The sequence below is a fragment of the Propithecus coquereli genome, unplaced genomic scaffold (assembly GCF_000956105.1).
Source record: "Propithecus coquereli isolate 6110/MARCELLA unplaced genomic scaffold, Pcoq_1.0 Scaffold279, whole genome shotgun sequence".
Lineage (NCBI taxonomy): Eukaryota > Metazoa > Chordata > Mammalia > Primates > Indriidae > Propithecus > Propithecus coquereli.
In genome coordinates, this window is record NW_012148385.1 from 379,723 (window position 1) to 391,258 (window position 11,536).

General features: G+C 39.4%; 1 protein-coding gene across 1 annotated transcript in view; it reads left to right on the forward strand.

The window, feature by feature from the left end:
* INPP1 (inositol polyphosphate-1-phosphatase) overlaps nucleotides 1-6,387 on the forward strand; it is a 9,909-nt gene extending 3,522 nt beyond the window's left edge. Inside the window, exons 3-5 of the mRNA XM_012647924.1 lie at nucleotides 1,965-2,165; nucleotides 3,804-3,978; nucleotides 5,578-6,387. Of these exons, the coding sequence (XP_012503378.1) occupies nucleotides 1,965-2,165; nucleotides 3,804-3,978; nucleotides 5,578-6,136 (935 nt within the window). The 3' untranslated portion in view covers nucleotides 6,137-6,387. The remainder of the gene's footprint in view (nucleotides 1-1,964; nucleotides 2,166-3,803; nucleotides 3,979-5,577) is intronic.
* The last annotated feature ends 5,149 nt before the right edge of the window (nucleotides 6,388-11,536 follow it).

Here is an 11,536-nt window from a genome sequence, read left to right on the forward strand (position 1 = left end):
TAAAATAGTGAACTGTAAACACCGATCATATAACAAATAGTTAAATATCTAGAGGCGTATTTACAAAGAAAGAATGAATTTCTAGACGAACTGAATTTTTTAGTCTCCTTCATTGACTATGTATTAAGATGCACTGGCTATGTATTCTAGTTCTATGACATTCAGTAAGAAGAGAGATCTCATTTAAACCATTGAAGGTTTAAAAAAAAAAAAAAACTCTTGTAGGATTTCTTATGTGTCAATCACATTTAAAATTCTACATTTGGACAAGGTGTGGTGGCTCTCGCCTTAATCCTAGAACTCTAAGAGGCCAAGGCAGGAGGATCACTTGAGCCCAGGAGTTTGAGGTTGCAGTGAGCTATGATGACACCACTGCACTCCAGCCTGGGTGACAGAGTGAGACCCTCCCTCCAAAAAAGCTACATTTGACTACTTCTTAAACAGCTATTTTAATGTTTAATTTATCTAGAATTGAAAAGGCAATCCATTTTCCTGTTTGTTGAAAGGACAGAGAATTGTGGCGAGAAGAGAGGAGATAGCATATGATGTCAGTGCAGGCAAGACCAGATCACAGGAAGGAGTTTGCATTTCCCTCTAAATGTGATGGGAAGACACAAATTTTAAGCAAAGGAGTGACATGATATGATTTGCTCCTTTGAATGATCCCATGACTTTTACGGAGCCCAAAGTAGGTGTTAAATGGAAATTCTTAGCATTATTATTCCCTAACTCTAACAGTCTAATTAAATTTGAATTTAACTGAATATTTCATGCTGATTCAGTCATAAGTATAATAAATTCATACTGTGCTTCCCAAACTTTACCGATCATATAATCACCTCAGGATCTTGTTAAAATTCAGTAGGTCTGGAGTGGGGAGATTCTGAATTTCTAATAAGCTCTCAGGTGATGCAGACACCTGGTCCTTGGAACAGATAGAATAGCCAGGAGTATTTGTCTATATACCTAAAAGCTCCAAAGTGCCACGCTTTCTTAATTTTTAACAATTTTTTTGTTTTCTTCATTGCTATCACTTTTTGTTGCTATTTGTTTGTCTATTTTTACTAGCCTCTTCCCTCACTTCAATTTGGAGCTGGGAACCAAATTAACCAAGGGTCTAAGAAGCATGTTTAAAAGTGGTGGTAGGCTGGGTGCAGTGGTTCATGCCTGTAATCCCACTCAGGAGGCTGAGGTGGGAGGATCGCTTGAGCCCAGGACTTCAAGGCTACAGTGAGCTATGATCACACCACTGCATTCCAGTCTGGGCAACAGAGTGGGACCCCGTCTCCAAAAGAAAGAGGGAGGAATGGAGATGGTATATTATCTGGACTTAGTAACTTCTGGTTTCACTTGAAGAAGCAGCTTTGCTTATGTTCTCATTCTCAGGTTTCACAGAAAAGAGCTATTTCTACGTATATCATTTAGAGTCACACAGTTTTACTACATTTAAAGATTAGTATTCATCTTTTATTACTTAGCATAAACAGTTTTCAGTTAAAAGCAGTATCGTAGCGGGTAGAAGTACTTCAGTGTGCTAATAAAAACCTCTGTTCTTTTCGGTAACATATGCAGGCATGAACAGGATGACCTATGTATATAAAAAGTCAAGACAAAAATAAGGAAATAAAAGATTAATGATCAATGATTCAGGGATTCTTAACTGGTCTATGTATCCCTTAAATTGGATACAAAATTGTGCCCACGTGGACATTGTTCTGGGGAGGTCTTTTGATTCCTGGAACCCATCCTCACTATTCAGATTAAGTGCATGATTGGCCACTGGGCATCTGTGATTTTTACGAAGTCCCCCGGGTGATTCTGGCAGTCAGTAGGCTTAGGAACCACTGGCATGGAGATATTGCCCTCACCTAATCTAAGTGCACAGCTTTGTTGTCCTCTCTCTCTTGTCCTTTCTCCACTGAAATCCTTGAAATATAATGGCTTTTAGTTTGTCTTTACTCTAGGGGAAAAGATTACCTTGAGACTGTGTTCAACAGAGGAAGAAACAGTAGAGCTTCTTAGCAAGGTCCTTAATGGTAACAAGTTGGCATCTGAAGCATTAGCCAAGGTTGTTCATCAGGATGTTGCCTTTACTGACCCAACTCTGGATTCAATAGAGATCGACATTCCACAGGACATTTTGGGAATTTGGGTGGATCCCATAGGTAAGTATAGGAGAGTATGTTTGCTTTCATTTATTTCTTCTTATATTCTCAATCTTTTTTCACTTTGAAAAATAAAAATTGAGAGTGTAGTTTAACTCTCCTAGAAGTTTTTGAAATTGTAAAGTTTTAAAATGATAAGCATTGAGGTATACGTATATGTTATATAGATATACACATATAGCTATGTGTACATATATACATATCTATAACAGGTGTGTGTGTATACCACATTTACATATACACAGGCACATGTACAAAGACAAATTAACTCATCTTTAAAAGACTTCGGGTCTAGACTGGTAAATAACTGCTATCGCCTCGCTCTCATTTATCAGCAGGTGAACACACATGCTATTTAAAGAGCACTTAGCTCCAGCAGATTGTTGCCATAGGGCAGTACAGGCCAGATCTTCAGATTTTTCAAAAAGAAACCAAAATCCAGATTTTTAAGTGTGATATCCCAATTTTTAACCATTGGCTGCTAATTCAGTTAAACAAACAAATCAAAAACACTGTACAGGTGAGGCAAAACACAGCTGAATGTGACTCACGGTCAGTTTATGAGCCCTGGGTAAACCTTACCATTATTTCTTGTCATTATTGTGGTAGAACCATAATCTATAACTCATTGTTTTAAAAATGTAGCCCTTATCCTTGATAGTGTTGTTAATACAAAGTCCTGGGTATTAATTTTAAAAAGTCCCCCTCCCTTTTTTTTCCCCACCTCCCTGACATACTCCACCCAACACAATGAGACCATTCATTATGCCGAACTCCCCCCAACCTTTCCCGTCCTACAAGCACATTAACATGTTATAGAAATGGGTTTAGTCATCAGACAATTATATAACATGCAGCCAAAGATTATATATGGAACCTAAGAATCTTTCCTAAAATCTTTTATCTCTTAAGGGTAAATTGGCATCAGTTATGGTTTCTAAGGGACAAGGATCTCCTGTTTCTTTGTTCCACCCTGAATTGATTCCGTTCCCTAGCTCTTTGGATCTTTTGCCAGGCACGTCCTGAACTGTGTGTAAGTCACTAGATGTTGACGGTCAACTGCTGGCATGTACATCTCCTAAGGGGAAACCTAGCTTCTCTGCCTCTTCTTTATGGGAGCACCGTTAATTTCTTCCTTTTGTGCCACCACTGTCTTTCTCCCTTCTAACTTGAGGAGTCAAACAATAATAATAATAATAAAAGATAATTGTACCTATGACAGATTCCTGCAATGAGGCTTTTCCATCTTACATTGTCCTGGGTCTCTGATTAGTAACAGTTCTAAAATAATTCCACCAGTTATCCTGAGTCATTAGTTTTTAAATGCTTTCGACAAGTGACATATATTTGAGTGCTTATCATTTGCAAGGGGCTATGCTAGATGCCACAGGAACTATAGACATGTCCTCTCCCCTCAAGAGTTCTCACAGAGTCAGGAAATGAGATATAAACAGTTTAAAAGTGAAATACAAGTGGTCAAATAACAATTCAATACAAGTGACATCTGAAGGTAAAACCTGATTGGTGACCAAATTAGTAGAAGAGAGAAATGACACCGGACAGAGTTTATAGATGTATTCATCATTATCTTCCAAATAATCTTTACCTAAATCCAAACACTTTTGCTTCATTTTTCAGATTCGACTTACCAGTATATAAAAGGTTCTACTGACGTCAAGTCCAACCAAGGAGTCTTTCCCTGTGGACTTCAGTGTGTCACCGTTTTAGTTGGTGTCTACGACAGACAGACAGGGGTGCCCCTCATGGGGGTCATCAACCAGCCTTTTGTGTCACAAGACCTAAACACCCTCAGGTAAAAGACAGGTGATTTTGGTACATTATGGTTTTCGGAATTTATGACCTCAGCTTTGCTTATTGTCAGGATTATCAATCACTACGTGACATTCCCATGACTTCATCCATTGGGGTGTTCCCACTAAAAGTCCGCATGTTGGAATTAAGTTTCTTTCTATTTTCAATCCTGGATGTGTCATAATTTTATTTGGGGCCATGTACAGGCTGGTAGAAATTTTCAAAGAAATACTATCTTGGAGAAATCATGGTTTTACATTTGGAATATAGCAATCCTGTTCCCTGTTTCTAGAATCCACTCAAAACCAGATGAATAGAATGGTGGTAACACTGTCTTCCAATACATGTGGAACAAGATAGATGTTATCACCACATAGTTGGTTGAACTTTTATGTAATTTTAGAAATTCAAAATGTGAAAATTATCGAATGAAAAGATTGGTAGCTATGGCCAGAATTAGAACCTAATTATGGCATAACTGCTTCTAAATGTCGTCAGCATTGCTTCCCTTTCTGCCTCCTCCCTCCTCACCCTTCCATGGGCTCTTGGACAGAGCTTAGAGGATGGCCAGGACCCAGTGCCTCTGATCCGTGGCCTGTGCTTTGGGGTTGACTCTAGGGCATAGCAGAGTCCATCTAGAAGAAGCAGCTTCAGGTTTTTATTGAAATCAGTCATATTTTTACATTTATGTAGGACTATATATTTTTATTGAACTTTGAGTTGCTTCAGGTAAGAATTATTTGCTCTTTCATCGTCGTAAGTTTACAACTCTGAAATTTTGATATTTTTCCTCTGCCTCTTCCAAACCAAAAATGTGTCTCTGTTACCTTTTAAAGATCGTTAAATTATTAAAAAGAACTGGGACAACATGCAGACATAATCATGGCCTAGAAATGGAAGTGGTCAACTAAGCAGTTAGAGGTGCAGATTCTGGACTGCCTGGGTTTGAATGCAGATTCTACCACTCACTAGCTGAGTGGGCCTCAGCAAGTCATTTGCATTCTCTAAGCCTCTGTTTTCTTATCTGTCAGTAGAATAAATCACCCAACATAGATAGTAAGTTAAGCATTGATAAGTGGAAGGTACTATTATTGTCACCAAAAATACTAGTATGAGTCCATCTCTCTTGGTGTTAGAAACCAAAGTGAAACTAGTGAATGAGAGAATGAAAAGGTGTTACCAAATGAAGAAAATCTTGTTATGAGGATTGTAAAAGATTTGCAGATTGAAAAGAGCTGTTATTTATCCATTCATCTTTTGCCCTATTAAACTTTAAATGCCAGGAGTGATGATGAAGTTTTGCCGGGGTTCTGGGAGCTGGAAATGCCACAAATATTTTAGTGCTGCCCTACATTGATGTGATAATGAGGTAAAATTAAAAGCATTCCTAACTCTGCAACAACTCAGGCAGCTGCATGCCTTGAGTAACTTCTAGGAATAAACTAGCTACTTGATGTCTATTACAAGGCTTAAGGGCATTAAGACTCAACTGTGTTTATGATACCATTTATTTTTTTATATCACTAAGTTTGAACACAACATGAATAATAGAAAACAAATGTGATAATCACCTCCACCAACTGAAATCTTCCTTCTGCAGGTGGAAAGGACAGTGCTACTGGGGCCTTTCTTACATGGGGACCAACATCCATTCACTGCAGCACGCCACCTCTGAAAGAAGCGGCAGCGAGACTCAGCCTGGAAACACCGGCTCTGAAGCAGATTTCTCCCCCCATTTTTCAGCAGTCATTAGTACAAGCGAAAAGGACACTATCAAAGCCGCGTTGTCACGTGTGTGTGGAGATAGCATATTTGGGGCAGCCGGGGCTGGTTACAAGAGCCTTTGTGTTGTCCAAGGGCTTGTTGACATTTACATCTTTTCAGAAGATACCACTTTCAAGTGGGACTCTTGTGCTGCTCACGCCATACTGCGGGCCATGGGTGGGGGAATAGTAGACTTGAAAGAATGCTTAGAAAGAAATCCCGAAACGGGGCTTGATTTGCCACAGTTGGTGTACCACGTGGAAAACGAGGGCGCTACTGGGGTGGATCGGTGGGCCAACAAGGGAGGACTGATCGCATACAGATCCAGGAAGCGGCTAGAGACATTCCTGAGTCTCCTCATCCAAAACCTGGAACCTGCAGAGACACAGACATAGCTGGACTCGACCTCAGTATACGTATAAACCAAACTGTGAAGCTGCTTCCCATTATGTCTGTCTTTTGAAGATAGCTTTGTCCTGTTGCTGGTAACATTCACCTCCCCCTCTGAGGAGCATTATGTGTCCATAATAATGGTAACTTCAATAAATTAATATTCATGCAGCAGTTAAATTGATATACGACATTCTTACAGTAAATATTGTGCTATTAGTATTCCTTGAAACACTTCAGTAAAATATTGAAGAGGGGAAGAAACCTGTTCAATTAAACTGTTCCAAATATCTAAATGATAAGAGAAATATCTCTGAAATATAAGAGAATACCAGAGGGGGTTGCTTGGGTTTTGTTTCCTATCTTGAAGAGAAAATCTGCAGTTACAGCCTATTGGCAGAACATTTAGAACTGCAAATTTGCATAATTTAGCCACATTCATGTACTTTCAGCAGTATTGTGTTTCTTGTAGGAAGGAAGGCCTGGAGCACTGTGGGCCCCCCGCTTTGCAGAATCAGGGAGGGAGGGAGAGATAGGGACACAGAGTGAGACACAGACACAAACATACAGAGACAGAGAGACACAGAAAGAGACAGACACACAGACACTCCATATCTGTAGGTGAGGCAGAAAGAAGGTGATGGAGTAAAGAGGTTTCTGCAATTTTTTGCATATTTATTACACTTCACCAAAAACAAGAGATAGGGTTTAGATATATATTAATACAACCCTGTGTCTACCAACATCCCATAGCAAATGTTCTCTGAGGTGGACAGCGACCCCCTTTTCTTTTCACTTCAGCAGCCCTGGTAACCAGGTGGTGCCGGCTGGAGGGCACAAACCCTCAGCTCTGACTTCTTTCTGCCCTGCGCCCTCTGGGGGCCAAAGGATGTTTCTACAGATACTCTTTTTCTACAATTACAAATGGATGGAAATAAGTCAAACTCTTTTTCCTAATGTCCTTAAACTTTAAAAAAAAATTTTAATTGACAAATTGAAATTGTATATTTATGATGTTTTGAAATATGTATACATTGTGAAACGTCTAAATCAAGCTAATTAACATGCATTACCTCATTTTTTGTGTAGTTAGAATATGTAAACTCTGTTAGCAATTTTCAGGTATATCATACATTGTTACTAACTATAGTCACTATTAACTATAGCGGAGCCTAAAGCACATCCGTCATGGATGCTAATCCACCATGCTGACTTCCGATTAATCCCAGTTCCAGGAATGCCTCTAAGATTTGTATTTTATCTACTTGGCCCTTTAGATTAGGACAAGATGTTATCAGTTGCCCTACACATTCCCTCTGAAGCACGTATACCCTTTCTCTATGGTATATAAGCCCCATGTATGGTGGGTAACAGGGCAGGGATCCACAATCTCTTGGCCACCCGAGACATGGCTTTTGTTCTTAAGTCTTTATTAAATGTTTCTTCCTGAGAAACTGGATTTGTCAGCCTCCTTCTTGGGCCTCTCAGCTCCCTCAGCGTTTGGGGGTAGGTTTACATAGACCTGCTCACTGTGAAGTATCACCATGTTGTGCAATAGATCTTTTGAATTTATTTCTGCTATCTAGCTAAAATTTTGTGTTCTTTGACCAAAATCTGCAAAACTCCCCCAATCCCTCAGCCCCTAGTAACACCATTCTACTGTCTGCTTCTATGAGTTCGACATTTTTAGATTCCACGTATAAGTGAGATCATGTGGTATTTGTCTTTCTGTGCCTGGTTTATTTCATTTAACATAATGTCCTTTGGGTTTATCCACGCTTTTGCAAATGACAGGATTTTGGGTTTTTTTTTTATGGCTGAATGGTATCCCATTGTGTGTATGTACCATAATTTTTTTATCCATTCGTCCACTGATGGATGCTTAGGTTGATTCCGTATCTTGGCTGTTGTGAGTAATGCTGCAGTGAACACGGGAGTGCGGATATCTCTCCTACATGCTGACTTCATTTTCTTAGTCACTCTTTTCTTAATAGTATTTTGTTGCCTTCAGAACATTATTTAGTGATAGGGTTATAGTTTTTTAAAAGTCTACATTGTGCTTTGTGATCATGGGCTCTCAAGCTGTATATTCTTATTACAGTCTAATTGTAAAGGTTAAGTCAAGTGAATTCATTCTTCACAAAACACATTAGAAATGAAAACCCAGGACCCTCACTGCCAATGCACCAGAATGGAGAAATAGGATATGGTTCAAGGAAAAGTATTTGCTGTCAATATGAACATTTTTAGCATATGTAAATTATCAATAACATGCAATGAAAACAGTCGCCTTCAAGATGATCTGAACAGTTTTTCAATGGGAAGGGAAAAAAGCTGGAGAGAAAAGGGAATTAAATACATTCTGTGAACATCTATACATTCAGTGTCAATCTTTGCAGAAAAGCCAAGACCCTTCCTTTAAGCATGTGTCTGTTGATAGGTTTACATTGTTTTTCTTCCATAAGCCACAACCAAATGGTATGATTTCTAGTTTTAATTTCTTTGCAGGAAGAACTTAAAAATATTTGCAGCCCAGGTGCGGTGGCCCACGCCTGTAATCCTAGCACTTTGGGAGGCTGAGGCAGGAGGATCGCTTGAGGCCAGGAGTTTGAGACTGGCCTGAGCAATATAGCCAGACCCCATCTGTACAAAAAAAATACAAAAATTAGCCCAGGTGTGATGGTGTGTGCCTGTAGACCCAGCTACTCAGGAGGCTGAGGCAGGAGAATTGCTTGAGCCCAGGAGTTTGAGGTTGCTGTGAGCTATGGTGACACCACTGCACTCTAGCCTGGGCAACAGAGCAAGACCCTGTCTCAAAAAAAAAATTTGCAAAGCAATCTGAGGACATAATCATTCTGGATTTTATAATTTTTCTCTCTATTATTACAGTTGTCTCCTATTCAATAATGATTTTTTAGGACTCTTCTTTACTGACACTTACCAAATCCTCCAATTCTTTGTTTTCAAATTCATGTTCCATTATTTAACATTATATTTAATTGATAAGTTTAGTTATTAAAAGTAAAATTGTAATGTAGAGTTTTGGAAAGAAGTCAACAACTCTTGGTACACAGACAACTCATTCATCGGGACCAGGAGTTAGAGGTAGTAATGGAGGGGTGTTCTAGAGAGGAGCCACTTGGCCATGAAGTTCAGGTGTCTCTTGCATTAGTTATAGAGGATAATAGACAGAGGGATTAATCTGTCAGGTCACTTGGATGGAGAGTGGTAAAAAGCGAGCTTCAACTGCACATCAATAAAAGTAGTCTCTGGAAATCCAAGTCAATGTCTATTCCTCTCTTGCTCTCCCAACCCACATTCAATCATTCAGGAAACCCTCTTGGCTCCACTTGCGAAACATATCCAGAATTCAACCATTCCTCATCACTCTCCTACCCCTCACCCTGCCCCAGGCCCTCTTTATGCCTCTGCTGGATTATTACAGTAAACTCCTATCTTGCCTCCCTACTGTTCATTCTCAACACAGAAGCCAGAGTGGTCCTTTTCAAACATACATCAGATCATGTCTCTGTTTTGTTCAAAACCCTCCAAATGGTTCTTCAACTCTCTCAGAGTAGAAGCCAAAGTTCTTACATAGCCTATAAGGCCTGTGGAGTAGGAAGTCATCTGCTCTTACTCTCTGCTGTAGTCTGAATGTTTGTGTCCCTCCCCCACTAAATTTATGTATTGAAATCCTAACCCCCAAGGTGATGCTGTTAGGAGACGGGGCCTTTGGGTGCTGATCAGGTCATGAAGGTGGAGCCCTTATGAGTGGGATTAGTGCCCATGTAAAGGAGGCCTGAGAGAGACCCCTCACCTCTTTCACCATGTCAGGACACAGCAAGCAGGCCCTTAGTAGACACTAAATCTATCTTAATCTTGGACTTCCCAGCCTCCAAGACTGTGAGAAATAAATTTCTGTCGTTTATAAGCCACCCAGTTCATGTGTTTTGTTATGGCAGCCCAGTGAACCAAGGCAGTCTCCATCTTGCTCACACCGTTCCAGCCACACTGCCTTCCTTGCTGTGCCCTGAACTTGCCGAGCATGCTCCCTTCTCCTCAGGACTTTGCACTTGCTATTCTTTCTAACTGGAAAGCTTCCTCCAGATATTGGCATGGTTCCCTCCCTCGGCTCCATCAAAACTTTGCTCAAATGTCACTGCATCAGTATGATCCTCACTTATCACTGTGTTGCAACCCACATTTGAAATTCAATCAAATAGAATAAATAATATCGGAATGCATCACACTTCAGTAAAGGCAAACGCTGTTTCATGAAACTTTTGTTTTAGCTAAACACGTAGCCACATGTTACGTGTGTAGTGAGTTACAATATAAGGACCACCTGGTCTGAGGAGGCGGGGCCACCTTCCTTGACAGCTAGTAAGTATTGCCTAGAAAAAAAGTACTTAATAAATTTCTTTGGTGGCTGATACACAATTGTAAGAATCCTTGTTGTCTTCAGACTTGAGCAGACCTGAGAGTACAAAGCTTTGAACTAAGAGATACAGCCTAAAACAGGTAACAAGTAACAGAAATAAGGGGAAAGAACTGTTTCATAGCAACAGGGCAAGGTACTCAGTCACAAGCCAACCAGCTGTTTCACTTAAACATTGTCCTGTATTGAATTCCACTGTTAGACATCTCTATAACTCAATTTTTATAATGAACTATAGTTTCAAATTTGGGAATAAAACAGCTTGACTTGCAACTTGATGAATATTATAAAGCAGAAGTTCGTGAAGGAACTAAGTTCACTAATAAAAGTAATTAGTAAATATTTAATAGTTTTCTAGGCCCTATCTGTAAGTTACTCGTTTATATTTTGCTCTTTCATTTCTTGCATTTCCCATGTTATAACTATCAATTTATTCCCTCTTCCATGCAATCATCTATTCCTGTATTTTCACTAACTGATTTAAAATCTGCTAAAAATATATGATTATGGGATAATTCTTTTCCATCACTTTGTTTCAACAGACCAAAGTGAACCACAGATGAAACGTGATATAGATCTTGCTACCAAGAAAAGAGTAAGAGTTGGTATAAAGGAAACAGCATGTGTTTTGAAGTTAAGCAGATCTGGACTCACTGCTACCTACTATGTGATCTTGTTAGTTACTAAGCCATGTAACCTCTTTGAATTCCAGTTTCTTCATCTGGTAAAATGATTTATGCCATCTCCTGGGAATATTTGTAAGAAGCAAATGAAATAATGTATATAAAAAAACACCTCCAACATGCTCAATGACACATAGCTACTAATACTTTTACTATTACTATTAGTATACTACTACTACTTTTAGCACTCATGTATAATTAAAAATTCATGTATAAAATAAAAACTTATCAGGCCGGGCGTGGTGGCTCATGCCTGTAATCCTAGCACTCTGGGAGGCCGAGGC